Source organism: Carcharhinus amblyrhynchos, chromosome 7, assembly GCF_965287045.1.
Source record: "Carcharhinus amblyrhynchos chromosome 7, sCarAmb.v2.hapA, whole genome shotgun sequence".
Taxonomy (NCBI): domain Eukaryota; kingdom Metazoa; phylum Chordata; class Chondrichthyes; order Carcharhiniformes; family Carcharhinidae; genus Carcharhinus; species Carcharhinus amblyrhynchos.
In genome coordinates this window covers 5,723,022-5,743,934 of record NC_137330.1, presented here as the reverse complement: position 1 = coordinate 5,743,934, position 20,913 = coordinate 5,723,022, and the positions used below count along the sequence as shown (strand labels likewise).

Here is a 20,913-nt window from a genome sequence, read left to right as displayed (position 1 = left end):
TCCCTTTAGCCCTAAGAGTTATATCTAATTTCTTTTTGAAATCAGACAATGTTTTGGCTTCAACTACTTTCTGTCGTACAGAATTCCACACATTCAAAACCTTCAGGGTGAAGAAATTTCTCCTCATCTCAGTTCTAAAAGGTTTACCCCTTATCCTCATGATCCCTAGTTCTAGACTCCCCCACCATTGGGAACATTCTGAATAAACCCTGTTAGAATTTTGTAAGTTTCCCACAAATATTTTAGTATTCAGAGTATTCATGAATAATAAAGTCAAGAGTATATGTAAAACACAAGAGATATTGAGAGGATTAGTGTAAATGCTAAAGATATTGGGAGTGGTTAAACAGTAAATAGTAAGATATCAGGTGCATCTTTATTACTGAAGACTACGAGAGTGGGGAAGTGTCAGGTTTGTTTTCTGATGAAATACTGTTGTATTGTTCTGAGCAGCCTCCTATTTTCCACAGACTTTACTTCATTCAAATCTCTGCTGCCCTATCCTAACTCACATCCATCATTCCTGTGCTTGCTAATCTATCTTGGTTCCATCAGTACCTTGATTTTAAAATTCTCATCCTCCTATTTAGATTTCTCCATGATCTTGCCCTTCTTTATCTCTATAATCATAATTAGCCCTATAATTCCATGAGAAATTAGTTCCTCTGGTTTTTCCCTCTCGTGTATTCCCCATTCCTTTCAGCTGATTATTATTGGTAGACGTTCCTTTAGCCACCTCAGCCATAAGCTGTAGAATTCTAAATTTGTCTGCCTCTTTCCCCTTGGGACTTTCCTTCAATCTTACCTAACTCACCAAGGATTTAGTTACAGTTCATTTCCCTTGGTGTCAGTTTATATTAATCATGCTCTGATGAAGTGCCTTGTCTCAGTTGTATGGTTGTATGATAAATGACCTTGGTGCATTTGATACTGAAAGCCATCAATGAGGAGATCTACAGAGCAGTTTGAGATCTCTGCTGAAAGACCGATAGAGAGACGGAGAGAGGTGCACTTGTGGAGCAAGGTGTTCTGATGGATAGGGGAGTCCAAATGTCTAGAACATGCTCTCATTTCAAATAAAGACTGGCCAACAAGGCTGAAAGTGCGGAAACAATGAACGGACAGGAGCAAGCCTGGATAAACCATTATCTGCCTACAACAGTGACACTAAATTAATAATAAACTAATTTATTCATAGTTTCCTATGTACAGTTTATAATGCTCCAAATTGTGGTCAAATATACAAACAACCTTACAAACATTTTGCTGTTGTGACAATGAAACCAGGATCTCTTTATTAGTCATGCTGAGTGGTACGGAATCGCAGGCAGGCAGGCTGGTTGAACCAAGAACCAGTCTACCTTCATCAAATTCAAAAATACAGGCTACTGTGGCTGTGAGCGGGAAACAAAAAATCAGTTTCAGAAATGATATCATTTGGTTACGGTGCATGCAGAAGCTAAACTAAACACGAGTAATAGCCATCGAAAAGGAAGTCAGTCTTAACTACTGAGGATCGCACACATTACAATATAATGTGCCCATTCACGGTGGGGGTTAATCTAACACACTTCAGGAGAAAGAATGGACTACTTTTGTTTAGGTACATTTAACAACGCAATGGATTTAATGACATTAAAAGGCAGGTCTCAAATGAGAGGGCAGATGGCTCAAATTTGGAATACTAGATAAATGGGAGCAATTTAAACAAAGAGGTTCAAATCATCTCCTATATGTTTGTAACCATTGTCCGATCCTGTCACTCTCTACCTGGCCACTATTACCTCTGTTCCAACAGCAGGATCACCCTCAGAATATAACTCGGATGTAAATAATGCAGACCTAGCCCTAAAACATCAGTGCTATTTCTCTGAGGTTTGTTTGAAGGTTAACTGAGGAAGTGGGGATGGGGGAGGGCAGTGAGATTCCAACATATACTTGTTTGGTAGAATAACAGCAAAGATTTTTTTTTTACAGACAAAGAACAGTTAATTGCGAAGACTGTCATTCTCATGAGTTTGAGGTGGGTAATGGGTCATTGTTACATGCTGCTGTTCCTGCAATCGATTATGTGGGTAAGTCCCCAGTGAAATGGAGTTCTTAACTGACTGAGAGGAAGGACAATCAGTGACTAGTATCTTTAATGAGAAAACTCCATGTAGTGGTTTTGTAGGGGGTGTGGAGGGAAACAAAGGTTCACCCGACCTGCTGGTCCACCTTTGGGGCAGCTGATCAAATAGCCTTAAAAATCATTGTAAGATGTTCTCACAACACCAGGTTAAAGTCAAACAGGTTTATTTGGAATCGCGAGCTTGCGGAGCCACCTGATGAAGGAGCAGCGCTCCGAAAGCTCGTGATTCTAAATAAACCTGTTGGACTTTAACCTGGTGTTGAGACTTCTTACTGTGCCCACCCCAGTCCAATGCCAGCATCTCCACATCCTGGTTAAAAATCATAATCAGAATTCAGGTCATTTTGTGTGGATTGCCAGAGGTATGGAGGAGAATCAGGAGAAAAGAGGAGAGTTTCTACCCCTATGTGGACACGCACTCAGAGCAGCTAAACCAGGTCAAATGGTAACTGGAGGCTTTAGATAACATTGACCTTCCTGTCACTGATGAATGACTGTCTTGGAGTTTAGTGGCAGTAATGAAATTCTTTAAAATAAATCCTCCTGCTCTAAACTTACAGCAACTGGGAATAAAAAGTAGAATTGATTAAAGCTTGCAGAGTTAAGAGGCCTTGCATAGTTTCCCTCACTTTAGTTATGCCTACAAGACATTGCTGTCGTTCCTGTACTCTGGTGCTCAACAGGGAAGGCAAAAGCATGAATGAATAAAAACACACCAAAAAATGAATAGGCCACCCAGCCAATCTCATATACTTGTGATACCTTGTTTGTCACCAGTAAAGAACATTCCCTAGCCCCTCTGGTGCTCAACAGGGAAGGCAAAAGCATGAATGAGGGTACCCTACCATTGCAGATAGTAAGAACTTCAGCAAAGCGTCACTGGCCTAATATTTAGTAAACCAATTTGTTCAGATTACTCCATTGTTCTTGCCCCTCCCTACTTCTGTAATCTTAATTATGCAAGAGGTAGGAACTGAGTAATGAATCACAGTCAGTGTGGTCTTGTGGGTCATTTTCAATCACCTAGAGGGATTGGAGAGGAATTTTCAAGCTCTTTCCCTCACCGTCCTTGTGCTTTGTATTTGGCCTCTCCTTCTTCCAGGATATTACATGGCCTTGAGGGGCTAGGGAATGTTCTTTACTGGTGACAAACAAGGTATCACAAGTATATGAGATTGGCTGGGTGGCCTATTCATATTTTGGTGTGTTTTTATGACTATGGGATTTTACAAGTTTATTTTGGCCAAGCCAAGAAACTTCAGACTGATTTACGGGAAAAAAATCAGACAAGAAATTGGGAGAATACACAATAAATAGTTATTTGTATGATCTGGAATGCCCTGTCCAAAAAGCAAATCCAATCATAATTTTCAAAAGGGAAGTGGACAAATACCTGAAGGGGAAAATTTGTGGAGAACTGGCAGGGGGAAGAATTGGGCAGCTTTTTCAAAGAGCAGACTAAGGTACAATGGGCTGTTTAACCTCCTCCCATTCATAGAATCAATGACTGTACAAGACTCCATTGAGAGCTTGTCCAATTAAACACCAGATATGTTATCAGAGTTGCAAGATTGAATGCTCAACCTATTGTGCTTTGATCTTTTTGGGTTGGCAGGATGCAAGAGGTGAGTTAACATCCTGACATCTGCCGTTTATGTACATCTGTCCACCTACCTACTCCAATATCTCACTATTTACTTTTCACAGATGATGAGGCTTCTGTAAGGACTGTGGAACTGAGCAAAGTTCAATATAATATATTTTTCTTTGATGTAAGTGAGCCATTAGTTGTATATAGTGGTCACAATGGTACATTTATCCAAGTGTTTCCATAGCACAGAATAATAACGACGTGAACTAATGTTAAGGCTGACTCCCCTTTAAACTAGACTAGGCATTAGCTCTAACCAGTCTCACAATTCCAAATTTACACAGCCATGTTGCCTGGTAAACTGTCATACTCAGTGGAACGTGTTGTCAGCCCAAGGTACTGCCTCAGAAATTTGCTGTATCTTTTCTGGTTAGTCTGTCTGCTCAAATTGCTCCAGTTCCTGACCGATTTCCTCACTCCCATAAAGCCTCCATATCTCTTCTGGAAACTTCTGTTGCCCTCTGCGACCTCTCTTAAATTATGTTTCCTCTCCGTGAACCCTCCATATGTGTTGGAAGCCATTGGCTGTGCTTGGGAGCCATAGGGACTCTGGTCTGATGGCATCTCTGTATTTCGTGCAGTGTTGTCTGCCTCAGCTCCGTTGTCATAGATGTCCCCCGTGCTGCCGATTGGCGACATGATCTTCACGGTCTGGAGAAAGCCATGTGCGTTTCCCGAGTTGACAGCCCCATTGCTTCTGGCATTGCTACCAAACGACAGGCTTTCAGTCTGAGATGTGCTCATGCCTAGAGGTAACACTGAGGATGCAGAGGCAATTTTTCTGCAGTGGTCCCAAATGCCAGACAACGTAACTTGTCCTTCGCATTGTAGAATGCAGACCTAAAACAGCAGGACAGGTTATTCAGTGATGGAATGTACTTCCGACACTCCCTTTTAATGAAATCATTTGTATTATCAATCTACAAGTATCTGTATCCTGACACAGGAACAGGAGGAGGCGGCCATTCAGCTCCTTCAGCCCATTACACACTATTTATTTCCATCATGATCATTCTGTCCCTTAGCCCTAATTATCCAACTTTGTTCTTTAACCCAACAAGACTCTATCCATCTCAGTCTTTATTGCTGTAAATACATCACTAGTATCTCACTGGAAACACTAAGATATTGAGAGTATCTCTTTTACCATAAATCATAAGATTCCAGCAGTGTGCTTATTACTGTAAATACCAATATAATGGGAATAATTACTACTGTAAAAGGTAAATTATTCAGTGTGACTCACTTTACCTACCAGGATAATGGAAAGATGTCACTGTAAAATGAAAATATCTTTGGAACAGAAGCAAGCCATTAAATCCCTGATACTGTTTCACTTTCAAAAAAAATGGGGAAGTTGAACCTCAAATCCACTTTACCTATCTTTGCCCTCTATCTCGTTATCTCCTTACCCAACTATAATTTAGCAATCTCAGTCCCAAAAGCTCCGAATGATCTTGAATATCCACAGCTCTCCACTAATCAGAGAATTCCTACAGTGCAGAAGGAGGTCATTTGGCCCATCGAATCCACACTGACAACAATCCAACCCAAGCTCTTTCCTTGTAATCCCACATAATCCCCCTGGCACTGAGGGTAATCCACCCAGACCTGTTCCCTGTAACCCCAAATATTTAACCAAGTAATTCCCCTAACCTACACATCTCGGGACCCTTAACAGCAATTTAGCATGGCCAATTCACCTAACCCGCACATCTTTGGACTGTGGGAGGAAACTGAAGCACCCAGAGGTAACCCAAGCAAACACAGAGAGAATGTGCAAACTCCACACAGACAGTGACCCAGGGCCAGTATGGAACCTGGGTCCTAGGCAATGTGAGGCAGCAGTGCTAACCACTGTGGCACTATGCCACCTCGTTGAATGAAGGAGTCCTTCCTGAGTTCACTCCTGAATGGCCTAAGTCTGATTTTAAGATTGTGCTCCCTTGTTCTTGATTTCCCAATCAGAAGGAATAGTTTCTCTATATCTGCCTTACTGAATTGTTTAAACACCACAATCAGATCACTCCTCAAACAGAATAACTCAAGGCAATACCAATCAAGTTTTTGTGAACTGTCGTCATGATTTAACTTTGAGCCCCAATATGATTGTAGTGAATCTGAAACCTCTTTAAGGCCATTACAGCCTTCCTGAGCTGTGGGGCTCACAACTGAACAGTTACTCCAGATGGGGATGATCAGTTTTATAAAGATCATATATCGTTCTCATGTTTTATGGTGGCACAGTGGTGAGTCTCAGTGCTAGGGACTTGGGTTCGATTCCCAGTTTGAATCACTAAGTATGTAAAGACTGCAAGTTCCCCCCATATCTCTGTGGGTTTCTTCTGGGTGCTCCGGTTTCCTCCCACAGTCTGAAAGATGTTCTGGTTAGGTGCATTGGCCGTGCTAAATTCTCCCTCAGTGTACTCAAACAGGTGCCGGAGTGTGGCGACTGGGGGATTTTTCATAGTAACTTCATTGCAGTGTTAATGTAAGTCTACTTGTGACACTAATAAATGAACTATTTCTTGTGACGGCGTAGCTCCTTATTGATGACTTTCCCGTGAACAATTGCAGATCCGAAAGCGATGGAACTTATTGATGCTGCGGACAATGTGATGAGTGGTGTGATGCAGCATTCTGAACATTAAATCCTGTTGTCAGTCCTGCACTCCCAGCTTCCTGCCAGTGGTTGGTGCTACTGGACTTTGTATGTTGCTCTTAATGCTGTCTGACAGAAAATATTTTCTGTGCACTTCCTCCATCCACCTCGAGTCCCTTACCAGGTAACTAGGTCAGTGCTTTAGAGAGAACACTTCCACTATGTGACCTCCTGGACAGGTTTCAATTACCTGAGGGGGTCAGAGAGGAATTTCTCCAAAGTCTGTTTTCCTTTATTGGTCCTGGGGTCTTTCTCTGTCCTTTTGCTTCTTTCAGGAGATTACATGATAACAGAGGGATACGAGTAGGGTTTGAGGACTCTGAGTCTGTACTTGATAGAGTTTAGAAGGATGGGAGTCAGGGGGCGAGGGGGAGGGGATCTCATTGAAACTCACAGAATACTGAAAGGCCTGGATAGTGGATGTGGGGAAGATGTTTCCATTGGTAGGCAAGTTTCGGACTCAACCACAAAGGGAAACTATTTCCCTGCAATTATTTCTCCAACCTTAACAATTCCTTGCTTGCACAATGGTGAGATAATGGCATCAGAGAAAACTGTGACAAAGCCCAGGCAACCCCTGATGAAAACCGGCATTGGACTCCGTTTCTGAGACTTACCAGTACATTGAGGTCTTGATGCTGATAGACGAGTTTGTTACAGGTGAGGCACTCAGCCACACAGTCTCCCTGACAGCAAGGAACCAGAGAGAGGATCAGTATGAGGGGCAGGAGAGAGGTCCTCATGTTGATTTAATAACGATGGGCTGCAATAGAAATAGGCACATTAAACATTCAACCCATCCATTAGCTTCACGCAGCTGGTCTGCAGACTTACTTTCCTGCTTACTGAAACACAGGCAGAAGACAAACTGAACACATGTGGAACAAATAAAACACAGAGCTTTCAGCGACCTTCTAGAACTGACACATATACAATAAGATAAAATACTGAGCTTTCTATAACCCACAGATCTAGAATAAATAAATTACTGGACTCTCTGTGGTTAACAGGAAACAAATAAGCTCTATAACTGGCAGAAATACAACAAATAAAATGCTGAACTTTCAGTAGCTGACAGATATGGATATATAGCACAAGCCAGGCTACTCAGCCCTAGCTGCCCATTCTGGTATTGATGCGCCCTTGAGCTCCCACCCATTCCTTTTACCTAAATCCACCATCATAACTCTAACACCATCATACCATCTTCCTCACATACTTGTCTTGTTTCCCCCAAAATGCATCAATACTATTCATTTCAACCAATCCCTGATACAGAGTTCACACTCTTACTACCCTTTGGGTGAAAACATTTCTTCTGAATTTTCTGAATCTTGGTGATTGTCTTCCATTAATGGCCTCAACTTGCTCTTTGCCCTGAAGGAGAAGCATTCTCTCTCTGTCCAAACTATCAACCTTTCGTAATTTTAAAGATCTTTATTAGGCTACCCCCTCAGACTTCTTTTCAAGGGAGAATTTTATTTATTAGTGTCACAGGTAGGCTTACATTAGCACTGCAATGAAGTTATTGTGAAAACTCCCTAATCGCCACACTTTAGCGGGTACATTGAGGGAGAATTTAACACGGCCAATGCACTTAACCCAGCACGTCTTTCAGACTGTGGGAGGAAACCGGAGCACCCAGAGGAAACCCATGCAGACACGGGGAGAACACGCAGACTCCGCACAGACAGTGACCCAAGCTAGGAATCAAACTCAGGTCCCTGGCGCTGTGAGGCAGCAGTGCTAACCACTGTGCCACCCCAATACATTACCTTACATTAATGGACTCAAGTTGCTCTTTACCCTGAAGGAGAAACATTCTTTCTCTATCCAAACTATCAACCTTTCATAATATTAAAGATCTTTAAAGATCTTTCTTTTCAAAAGAGAAAAGATCGAGATGGACAATCCTTTCATAATATATCTATCCATACATTTCTGGTATCATTTTGTAAATCTTCTCTGGATCCTCTGCAGTGCCTCTATATCCATTTTATAACATGGTGACCAGGACTGCATGCAGTATTCTAAGTCTGTTCAACCAAGGTAACTTCCCTAGTTTTCAACTCTGTCTCTCCAGAATTAAAGGCTAGTACTTGCTGGTCTGGCTAACTTGAGGCACAACTTTTTAGTGATTAATGTATTTGTGTTCTGAGATCCCTTCGTTCAGCTATCTCACCCAGACTTACACCTTCCAAAAAATAAATAAACTCCTATTCTTCCTGCCAAAATGTCCACTTCACATTTATCTGAGTGGAATTCATTTGCCAAATATTTGCCCATTCTGCAAGTTTATTAATTTTTTTGCAATATTTTGTGGTATTGAATAATAAAACGATGAGATTTCTATTATAGAGTCATAGAGGTTTACAGCACGGAAACAAGCCCTTCGGTCCAACTTGTCCGTGCTGCCCTTTTTTTTAAAATGCCTAAGCTAGTTCCAATTGCCCGCAGTTGGGCCATATCCCGCTGTATTGTTATTGTTGTTATCAAACAAATTAAACTCAAAGCTTTCCAAAACTAACAGATACAGAACAAATGCAAACTAAACTGTGAAGAGCTGACAAATAACACACTTAGTGTTATACCCGGCTCAGATTACTGTCTGTGTGGAGTTTACATGTTCTCCTCGTGTCTGCGTGGGTTTCCTCCGGGTTCTCCGGTTTCCTCCCACAGTACAAAGGTGTGTGGGTTAGGTTGATTGCCCATGCTAAGAAATTGCCCCTTAGTATCCAGGGATGCATAGGTTACAGGGATTAATGGGTGTAATATGTGGGGATATGGGGGTAAGGCCTGGGTGGGATTGTGTTCGGTGCAGACTCGATGGGCCAAAGGGCCTCTTTCTGCACTGTAGGGTTCTATCTATGATTCTAGTGCTCTGTAACTCAAATACCCATTCATAGCACACAAATCACTGAGTGTTCTATAACATACACTGTTCTAGAACAAATCAAATGTGCTTTTTATTATTTTATTTCATAGACTCATGCAGTGCAGAAGAGGCTCTTCAGCCCATCGAGTCTGCACCAATACACAAGAAACACCTGGGGTCGGATTTTCTGGCTATGCATGCCCCCAAGACCAGGAATTCCCACCTAAGCTAACGGACCTTTGCATGGTCCAGCAAACTTCCTTTTCCGCCCGCTACAGTTCCCATGGTGGGTGGTACGGGAAGACTCCACCTCAATCTCTCTCCTAATCCTATTGACCAGCACTCAGCCCATAGCCCTAAATGTTATGATGTGCCAAATGCTCATCTGGATACTCTCTAAAGGATGTGAGGCAACCCACCTCCACCACCCTCCCAGGCAGCGCATTCCAGACCATCACCACCTGCTGCCTTCAGTCCAAAAGATGTGCTGCTTAGGTGCATTGGCCATGCTAAACTCTCGCAAACAGGAGTGTGGCAACTAGGGAATTTTCACAGTAACTTCATTACGGTGTTAATGTAAGCTTACTTGTGACAATAATAAGTAAACTTTAAAAGTCTGGGTAAAAACATTTTGTCCTTACATTGCCCCTCACCTTCAACCTATGTCCCCTTGTAACTGACCATTCAAATATGGGGAAGAGCTGTTCCTTATCTACTCTGTCCCTGTCTCTCATAATCTTGTACACCTCAATCAGGCCACCCCTCAGTCTCCTCTGCTCCAGTGAAAAGAAGCCAAGCCTCTCCAACCTCTCTTCATAATTTAAATGTTCCATTCCAGGCAGCATCCTGGTGAATCTCCTCTGCACCCCCTCCAGTGCAACCACATCCTTCCAATAACGTGGCCTCACCAAAGTTCTACACAACTCCAACATGACTTCCCTGCCTTTGGAATCTATGCCTTGATTGAGAAAGGCAGTATCCTATATGCTTTTCTCACCACCCAAAAACATGTCTTTCTGCCTTTAGATATCTGTGGACAAACATGCTAAGGCCCCTTTATTCCACAGAACTTCCTAGTGTCCTACCATTCATTGAGAACTTTGTTATCAAATTACCCCTTCCAAAGTGTATCACCTCACACACTTCAGGGTTAAATTCCATCTGTCACTTATCTGCCCATTTGACCATCCCATCTCCTGTAGCCCAAGCCACTCCACCTCTTTGTTAACCACCCGGCCAATCTTTGTGTCACCTGCAAACTTACTATACCCCCTCCCCCCATATAGTCATCTATGTTGTTTATATAGATGACAAATAGTCGAAATTTGCTGATGACACCAAGATTGGGGGAACGGCAAATTGTGCGGAGGGTGTGGAGAGTCTGCAGAAGGATCTAGATAGGCTGGGCGAATGGGCCAGGAAATGGCAAATGGAATTTAATGTTGGTAAGTGTGAGGTGGTCCACTTTGGTAGGAAGAATGGTAGGAAGGACTATTACTTACGGGGCGAAAAACTGCAGCAGGCGACGGTGCAGAGGGACCTCAGGGTCCTTGTGCATGAGTCGCAAAAACCCAGCTTGCAGGTGCAGCAGGTGGTCAGGAAGGCGAATGGGATGCTGGCCTTCATAGCGAGGGGGATTGAATATAAAAGTAGGGAGGTCTTGCTGCAGCTGTATAGGGCATTGGTGAGGCCGCAGCTGGAGTACTGTGTGCAGTTTTGGGCGCCGCACCTGCGCAAAGATATTTTGGCCTTGGAGGGAGTGCAGAGGAGGTTTACTAGGCTGATACCGGAGTTGAGGGGGTTGAGCTATGAGGAGAGGCTGAATAAACTAGGCTTGTACTCGTTAGAGTTTAGAAGAATGAGGGGAGATCTCATTGAGACGTATAAGATGATGAATGGGATGGATAGGATAGAGGTGGAGAGGCTCTTCCCGCTCAAAAAAGACAGTAGGACTAGGGGGCACAGCCTCAGGATAAAGGGGGGGCGGTTTAGAACGGAGTTGAGGAGGAACTCCTTCACTCAAAGGGTGGTGAATCTCTGGAATTCTCTGCCTGTTGAAGTGGTGGAGGCTGCCTCGCTAAGTATTTTTAAGACGCGGGTTGATGGGTTTTTGATAAGAGAGGGGATTAAGGGTTATGGGAAGAGGGCGGGAAAGTGGAACTGAGCCACGACAGATCAGCCATGATCTTATTGAATGGCGGGGCAGGCTCGAAGGGCTAGATGGCCTACTCCTGCTCCTATTTCTCATGTTCTTATGTTCTAACATAGATCCTTGTGGTACGCCACCAGGACACTAGTTTCCAGTCACTAAAGCAGCCGTCTGTCATCACTCGCTGACTTCACCCACAAATTGCACCCTTCATCCCTAATACTCTTTCTCTGATTAACCTCCTTCCATTGATATACCTATAGAATATCTTGGGATTTTCCCTACTTTTACCAGCCAGAGCTATCTCATATCCCCTCTTTGCTTTCCTAATTGCTTTCTTTGGTTCCACCCTGCACTTCCTATACCTCATTAATGCCTCCACTGATTTGCTCCCCTTGTACTTTTCCTTCTGTATAGTCAAGATAACTCGATAAGGGACGTGAACTGGTGGTAAAGGAGTTATGTGGAAAAGAAGGGACTCTGGCACCAGTACTGGGACAAGAAGGAACTTCCCCTTGGGATGGTCTCTACTTGAACCAGGCTTGCACCAGAGTCCTGGTGGAAAGGATAAATAAGCTGCTCACATGGACTTTTAAATAGTAAATATCTTGAGGAGAAAAGGTAACATGACTTGTAAACAAACAAAAGGAGAAAAAGAGTAACAGTCTGCACTCCAGGTAAAGGGAAAACTGAAAGATATAAAGCACTCAAACGAGGAGAGAAAAATGATGTAGTAACCATCACTGAATGTGCGTGTGTGGGAGGGGAGGGTGGGGCATGAGCATATGTATGTGAGAGTATGAGAGTTTGTGAATATGAGAGAGAGAATGTACAGGTGAGATTTTCTGGCCACACTCACCGCAAACTGGAAAATCTCACCTGGTCGATGGACCTTTGCATAGTCTGTGCAGGAAGATTCCACACTATGTGTACGGGAGAGTGTGAGTGTACATGAGAATGTGTGTGAGTGTGTCTGTGAGTGCAAGAGAGTGTGTGTATGTGAGAGTGTGTGTGCATGTGTGTATATGTGGGAGAGAGTGAGTGAATGTGTGTGGGAGAGAATGAGTGTGTGTGGAAGGAGACAATGAGTGTGTTTATGGGAGAGAACGAGTGAGTGCGCATGTGAAAAAGAGTAAGTGAGTGTGGTGCATGTGTATGTGTCACTCTCATCCTCACCCCTACATGTCAACACATATTCTCACCCACTCATGTAGTGGGTGAGGGTGAGTAAGTAAACAGCCTGAAACAGACGATGAGTTGGACACAAACGCCCTCACCCTCTTATAATCATTGCACTCATCCCAAAACTGAAAAATCCCATTTGGGGTCAATGGACCTTTGCGTGGTTCGCAAGTTGTTTCTTATTGTCAAACTCAACTTTTTTTAAAAAAATCCAAGTATCTTTGTAAATCCAGGTAAAATTTACTGGCCGGTCCTTTAGGTGAGAAATCAAATGTGCCCCCACCACCTCATGACCCACCGATAAACCATTATTATACATCAGTTGGTGTTTAGAATATGACAAGTGGTCGTGTGTTGAAATTAACCCAGTCAATATTGAGCTGTAATGAAACCTTCTGTGGCTCAGTTAATAAGTCCCACATTTGGACCCAGTTCTCAGCATGTGAGAACTCTGTCTCACATACTGTGGGGATGTGGACAGGTATTTAGTACATTTAATGACTTCTGAGCTCATATTAATACAATTTTTCCCTGAATGAGCCTTACTATTTTATTCAGCTTGCAAACTATTTCATATTTTGGAAATCATGTTGGGAGAAATGCCAAGTTTTCTGTTTAGTTCTAAATATCTGAAGCAAAGAGAATCTGCATTGCCAGCATTGTGTCTCTGAGAGATTGCTGCTCTGAAATGCCCTCTTATCTCAATAGTAAAGGTAACGTAAACTTCCGGGACTTCCGGTTCTAAATGACACTCCGAATCAGACTGTTGGTGGGAAGCTATCTCCATGGAGCAAGAGTCAATTTTCAGCTGTCTACAATCTCAAATTGTTCATTGTTGACAAGTGCATGTTTACTTAAATGTTTGCTTCATTGGAATTAACAATCCTGTCCTTCAGACTCACTCTCCATGAACAGCGTAACATCAATTTCATATGACACTAGATTCACTGTAAATACCTCCACTGCTCCTGCCCCTAATCAATCGCTCCTGCCTAACTCAATCTCCAGAATCATTAAAACAAAGGAACCATTTAGCCCCTCAAAGCTGTTCCACCAATCAAATTAATCTGTTTTTTATTCATTCACGGGACATGGGGGTCGCTGTCTGGCCGGCATTTATTGCCCATCCCTAATTGCCCAAGGGCAGTTGCTGTGGCTCTGAAGTCACATGTAGTCCAGACCAGGTAAGGACGGCAGATACCCTTCCCTAAAGGACGTAAGTGTGTCAGATGGGTTTTTCCGACAATCAATTCATGGTCATCAGTAGATTCTTAATTCCAGGTTTTTAAAAATCAAATTCAAATACCACAATCTGCGTGGCAGGATTCGAACCCGGGTCGAAAATATCTAGGAACTTTAGCTGAGTTTCTTGGATTAATAGTCTAGGGATAACATTACTAGGCATCACCTCCCCTCCAAGCTGGTCTATATTTCAACTTCTGATCTGCTACTGCCTCCATATCCCTTGATGCTCTTAACTAACAAAAACCTCAGTACTGAAAGGTCCTATTGACCCAGCTGGCACAGTTAAAGATGCGATCTGACCAAGCTTTGCTACAGAGAGCAGATAAAATCTACTTGCCTTTTCATCCATATACCTCCACACCCTTGCCTAACAAAAACCTATCCACTTCTGTCAGTCACTTCAGCCTTAAAAGCTTATCTCCAGCATTAAGAGCCTTTTGAGGGCAGGGAGGAGAGGTGCAAAATTTCTGTTACTTTTTGTGTAAAAAAGACTTCTTGATTTCAGAATAGCCTAGCTCAGATTTTTAAGATTGTATTTCTTTGTCCCAACCCAAGGAAATAATTTCTCTGATTCTACATTACCAGCTCCATTTATCATTACAATAACGACTAGATTTCTGCTCACCCTTCTAAACTCAAAAAGAGCACAACCTGCCCTCATCATCTATACCATTATCCCCAATAATTACAACAGAATCATTCTATTGTTAAATATGACTTCTGTCTGAACAAAATATCTAGTAACTCAACAATATGGAATGTAGAACAGCCCTGCAAAAAAATCTTTAAACTCACTCTTAACTATTCAATAGTGAGAGTCACAAAATGAAAGAATATTTCTCAATCTGAGGCCCATGGTTATGTGTTTCAGTGGGTGTATCTGAATCCCTGATTCAGTCTTTCTCCTTTACATCTACAATTTGCATTTGGACAGCTATTTTAAATCGAAAAACAGTTATTTATTTATGAGATTTCCACCAACTCCTGCTCCTTTTTTATTCTTAGTGTCTCATCTCTTCATCCAGTTTCAATTCTTTAGCCTTAGTTATGGTTGTCCATTTTTCACACCTCTGCTTTCTGTCTGTCTGTCTGTCTGTCTCTCTGCTCTATCCACATCTCCCCATCCACTGTCTGCAAGCACTGATCCTCACCTGCACTTGCAGGCAGGAGCCTAGGCGGAGCTGTGAGGATCAATGGGGAGGAAGCATTGCAGAGGAGCTGGGTTCTGGTCCACGGTGTCCATACAACCAGATACACAGCAACTGATTAAACAGTCAAACACACTTGTAGATACAAACAGGCACACACACAGTCATACAGGCACACACACACACATACAGGCACACACACACAGTCAGTCGCGTACACACAGACAGTCAAAAAGATACACACACAAACTGACACACAAACATACACACAGGCACATATACGGTCAAATCAATACACACAAACAGACACACACACACACACATACAGACAAACAGATGCACACAGACAAATAGACACACACATATATACACAAAGGCAAACAGATACAGAGATACACATCAAGCCCAGAGGTTAAGCAATGGGACACTCCGAACAACTTCTGCGCTCCCCTCCTCAGCACGAGAGTCTGAGCTTCTTAACTTCAACGCGAATAGTGATCCAATTCTGCAGCTGCTGGACTCGGTACCAACTGGACTGCACATTTACCCTCTGAGACACGCTCTGCTTCTTCACTCCTCTCACCCTCACCTTCCTCTCTGTTCTTTCAATCTGGTTGAGAAATCAGCCACTACCCCCAGCCCCGCTGCCTCACCCCCCCACTCCCGCCTTATCGCCCCTTTGCCCTACCCTCACTGAGCCAAGGGTCCCTCCCCAAACACAAGGAGCTGTAGAGAGGCTGGCAAGGGGTGAAACAGACGCTGAGATTGCCGCTCTCACTCGGGCAAATACCCTGTGACCGGGGGTGGCGGCGGGGGAGGGGGGGGGATAGATGGGGATGGACGGAAGGACAACACTTTCCCTTAAATAAAAAGTAGAGGGGGGGGGGTGGGAAAGGGGGCAAATGAGAAATTAAACTGGACAAAAGACAAGAAAGAGAAGAGAGAGAGTGCCACATAATCTAACCAATAAAACTGGCGAGTTAAACCCACGAAATGAAAGTTTAAGAAAGAGAGAAATAATTAATGAAGAGAGAGACTGGAAATGGTTCCGAGGAAGGAGTGGGATGAATGGGAGGATAAATGGTAAAACAAAGACTGACGGATTGCAGGGAGCTCAGGACACACACACAGAAAGGAGTGAAGTTTACAGCAGGCACCTGGCGTTTAACTCTGGACGGATCCCCGGAGTGAGATAGAGAATTGAGAAAATCTCTTACCTGACTCTGTCCAGCACTGGCTGTTGCGAGTTCTGCTCCTCACTCACTCAGACACACGCTGCAAGTCCTTTACTCGTCCCCTCAACCCTGAAGCACGTTGGGTGGTTGAACACTAGCTGTGTTTCACTCCCCCCTTCTGATATACCCTGACTGGACAACCCAGTCAGTCAGCAGGCAGAGCACACCCCTTCCAGGATTAGGTAGACTTTTATAAGCAATTTCCTGGAACCCCCTCACATTCAGTCAGTGACTGGCATCTCCTCACTCAGTTACTAACCTCTGAGTCATATAGTTACTGACCCCTGAGATACAGTCACTGTCCCCCCAAGTTATACAGTTACTGACCCCTGAATTATACTGTTACTGTCTCCTGAGTTATATAGTCATTGTCGCCTGACTTCCACCGTCACTGTCCTCCCAAGTTATACAGTTACTGTCCCCTCAGTTATACAGTCACTGGCCCCTGAGTTATACAGTTCCTGACACCACCACCCCCCCCCCCCCCCCAAGTTATACGGCTACTGTCCCCTGAATTATACAGTTACTGTCTCTTGAGTTATACAGTCAATGATCTCCCCCCCCACCCAAGTTATACAGTTAGGGTCCCCTGAGTTATACAGTCACTGTCCTCCGAGTTATACAGTTACTTTCCCCCGTGTTATACAGTTACTTTCCCCCGTGTTATACAATCACTGACCCCTGAGTTATACAGTCAGTCCCCCCAAATTATACAATCAGTTACTGTTGGAATTCAGTGACTGAGTTACTGTTGGGGTTCAGTGACTGAGTTACTGTAGGGGTTTAGTGACTGAGTTACTGTCAAGGTTTAGTGACTGAGTTACTGTTGGAGTTTAGTGACTGAGTTACCATTAAGGTTTAGTGACTGAGTTACTGTTGGGGTTTAGTGACTGAGTTACTGTTAGGGTTTAGTGACTGAGTTACCGTAGGGGTTTAGTGACTGAGTTACTGTTGGGTTTTAGTGACTGAGTTACTGTAGGGGTTTAGTGACTGAGTTACTGTTAAGGTTTATTGACTGAGTTCCTGTTGGGGTTCAGTGACTGAGTTACCGTTAAGGTTTAGTGACTGAGTTACTGTAGAGGTTTAGTAACTGAGTTACCCTTAAGGTTTAGTGACTGAGTTACCCTGACTGTCACACAGTTAATAACCCTCACCAGTCACTCAGTTACAACACTTCACCTAGTCACTCAGTTGCAAACACTCAACAGTTACTGACCCTGACAGTTATTTAGTTACCACCAAGCCAAAGTCCCTTAGTTAAGAAACCCCAACATTGAGTCAGTTAATAAACCCAACAGTAACTAAGTCACTAAACCCCAACAGTAATTCAGTCACTAAACCCCAGTGGTAACTCAGTCACTAAACCCCAGTGGTAACTCAGTCACTAAACCCCTACGGTAACTCAGTCACTAAACCCCAACAGTAACTCAGTCACTAAACCCCTACGGTAACTCAGTCACTAAACTCCAATGTAACTCAGTCACTAAACCCCAACAGTAACTCAGTCACTAAACCCCAACAGTAACTCAGTCACTAAACCCCAATGGTAACTCAGTCACTAAACCCCAACAGTAACTCAGTCACTAAACCCCAATGGTAACTCAGTCACTAAACCCCTACGGTAACTCAGTCACTAAACTCCTACGGTAACTCAGTCACTAAACTCCTACGGTAACTCAGTCAGCCAATAAGATGTCAGTCAGTCACTAACCCTGAAGGAGTGACTATCAAATCATTCAGTCAGAGCAATTTCTACAGTCAGAGAGTGGTGAATCTGTGGAACTCTTTGCCACAGAAGGCTATGGAGGCCAGGTCATTGAGTGTCTTTAAGACAGAGATGGATAGGTTCATGATTAATAAGGGGATCAGGTGTTATGGGGAAAAGCCAGGAGAATGGGGATGAGAAAAATATCAGCCATGATTGAATAACGGAGCAGACTCAAATGGGCCGAGTGGCCTAATTCTGCTCCTGACAGGTCACTCAGCTACTGAACCCTGGCAGTCACTAACTGATTTGGGACATAGGAATATTGGAAAATTAGATCATTTCACCTTTAGGGTATGTTCTGGCAGTCAATGAGATCAGGATTGATGTGTGACCTCTATCCCTATGCATATCTTACCTATAGTAAAATTCTATTCATCTCAGAATTAACATTTACAATCAATCTAGCACCAGCTTTCATAACCCTCTGGCTGTGTAGAGGTGTTTTCGAATTACACTTCTGAAATTTCTGTCTCTAAATTTTAGACACTGCCTCCTCATCCTAGACTTCCCATCCAGTTGGAATAGTTGTCTCAATCAATCCTATCTGTTCCCCACTCATAGCTTGAAAACTTCAATCAAATGGCCCTTTAAACTTCTAAATTGCAGGGAGTGCTAACCTGGTTTCAGTAATCTCTCCTCTTAGCTTCATCCTTGAAATCCAGATATAAATCTACACTGCATACCCTCCAGGGAAATGTTACGGAATGTTGAAAGCTGCCACCAAATTCTCCAACGTTAAATGTTAGTCGCTTGAGAGCTTGATGCCTGTGTCCTCTTGCTTGGTTGGAGCTCCTTTGTAGCAGGTTTGAGCAAGGTGAAGCAAGTAGACAAAACTGTGCAAAATAGATTCCAACATGGGCAAATTTTAGCTTTGAGAAAGGCAAATGTGAATGTTTACTTGAAAGCAAGAGATTCAGACCAATCGAGAAGCAAAGAGACCGAGATGCCAAGGTATAGGAGTCGCTTAAGCTGAAATACCAGGAACAAGAAGTAATCAAGAAGGTTATTTTAATGTTGCATTTGCCTGCAGGGCATTGGAATACAAAGAAAAGGATATTTTCCTTCACTTGTACAGAGAGTCGGTCAGATCCCATTCGAACTCCATTTAGTTTTTCTCAGGAAGGATATATTGACCTTGGTGGGGGGGGGGAGGTGGGCGCAATGCAGATTTACCAGAATCATAGCACAAATTCATGGGTTAAATTTTGAGGACAACTTGTATAAACTTGGGCTGTATTCCTTTAAGTTTAGTAAGTTGAGGAATGAATGAAAGTTCACCATTGTGGCTACAAGAGTAGGTTAGAGATGGGAATTCTGCACTGAGTAACTCACCTCCTGACTTCCCAAAGCCTGTTCACCGTCTACAAGGCACAAGTTAGGAGTGTGATGGAATACTCTCCATGCATGGATGGGTGCAGCTCCAAGAACACTCATGAAGCTTGACACCATCCAGGACAAAGCAGCCCACTTGACCAATAGCCCTTCCAACTCATTAAGCATTCACTCACTCCACTACCAGCACACAGTGGCAGCAGTGAGTACCATATACAAGATGTTCTGTGCAGAAGGCACCTTCCAAACCTATGACCTCTGCCACCTAGAAGGACAAGGGGCAGAGGATGGATTGGAAACAAGCTGCAAGTTCCAATTAAGTCACAGAATTGCCATTTCTTCACTGTTGCTGGGTCAAAATCCTGGGACTCCATTCCTAACAGCACGGTGGGTGTACTTACACCACATGGACCGCAGCAATTCAGGAAGGTAGCTCACCACCAAATTCTCAAGGGCAATTCTGGCCGAGCCAAGAAATGCATTTTAAAATACCCAAATTTATTTGTGTCAAAATCATGGACCATTTTCCGTTTGTGTTCTACTCTGTTCCAATGAGTTAGCTGCTCCTTGGACATGTACAAATGTTTATTCGCTGCTTCTATTCATGAATAACTGCTACAAATTGCTAATGTGTGGACTTTGATGAATTAATAGTGATATTCTTCAATGGATTTATCCAGGTTTTATTTCAGAGTATTCAGTCTCTCTCCTCTCAGATCTCCTTCACTTACCCAGTTCCTGAGTCACCATTCATTGGTTGAGTTGCCCTGATTCAGACAGGCCATCTGTGCACACCTCCCCTCAGAAAATGCACATCTCTCCCACATGTTCAGTCCTTGCTCAACTCCACTTCTGCACAGGTCCAATTTACATCTGGAATATTGTGAGCAATTTTGAGGAAGGAAGGATGTGCTGTCCCTGCGGAGGGTCCATAGGAGATTCACGAGAATGATCCCTGGAATGAAAAGCTTGATGTATGAGGAATGTTTGAGGAGTCTGGGTCTGTACTCGATGGAGTTTAGAAGGATGAGGGGGATCTCATTGAATCTTTCAGAATACTGGAGGCCTGGATAGAGTGGACATGGGGAAGATGTTTCATTATTAGGGAGAGATTAGGATCCGAGGGCACAGCCTCAGAGTAAAGGGACGACTCTTTAGAACTAAGATGAGGAGGAATTTCTTCAGCCAGAGAGTGGTGAATCTGTGGAATTCATTGCTACAAGAAGGCTGTGGAGGCCAGGTCATTGAATGTATTTAAGACAGAGATAGATAGGTTCTTGACTGATAAGGAAGTCAAAGGTTACGGGGAAAAGGCAGGAGAATGGGGTTGAGAAACTTATCAGCCAAGATTGAATGGCAGAGCAGACTCAATGGGCCCAATGGCCTAATCCTACTCCTATATCTTGAGATCTTATGGTCAAATGCTGGTGTTTCTTCAAATTCTCTCGGTTCACCAGATTGATTCTGGGGATAAAAGGGTTGACTTAGGAGGAGAGATTAAACAGTTTGGGTTTGTACTCGCTGGAGTTTAGAGG

At 43.3% G+C, this 20,913-nt stretch overlaps 1 protein-coding gene across 1 annotated transcript; it reads right to left on the bottom strand.

Annotated features, from left to right (window-relative positions):
- Positions 1 to 1,172: 1,172 nt before the first annotated feature.
- pnocb (prepronociceptin b) lies at positions 1,173 to 16,368 on the bottom strand. The gene is made up of 3 exons (XM_080193230.1): positions 16,261 to 16,368; positions 7,062 to 7,207; positions 1,173 to 4,622 (listed from the first exon to the last, which is right to left on the bottom strand). The coding sequence occupies exons 2-3, from the start codon at positions 7,185 to 7,187 to the stop codon at positions 4,059 to 4,061; spliced, it is 690 nt and encodes a 229-aa protein (XP_080049356.1). The 5' UTR covers positions 7,188 to 7,207; positions 16,261 to 16,368; the 3' UTR covers positions 1,173 to 4,058.
- Positions 16,369 to 20,913: the final 4,545 nt, after the last annotated feature.

Bases quoted from the DNA above. Each gene is read 5' to 3' on its own strand.
- pnocb (XM_080193230.1), bottom strand. From the start codon at position 7,187: ATGAGGACCTCTCTCCTGCCCCTCATACTGATCCTCTCTCTGGTTCCT. The intron at 4,623-7,061 runs GTAAGTCTCAGA...CTGCTGTTTTAG, and splicing joins ATCAAGACCTCAATGTACTG to GTCTGCATTCTACAATGCGA.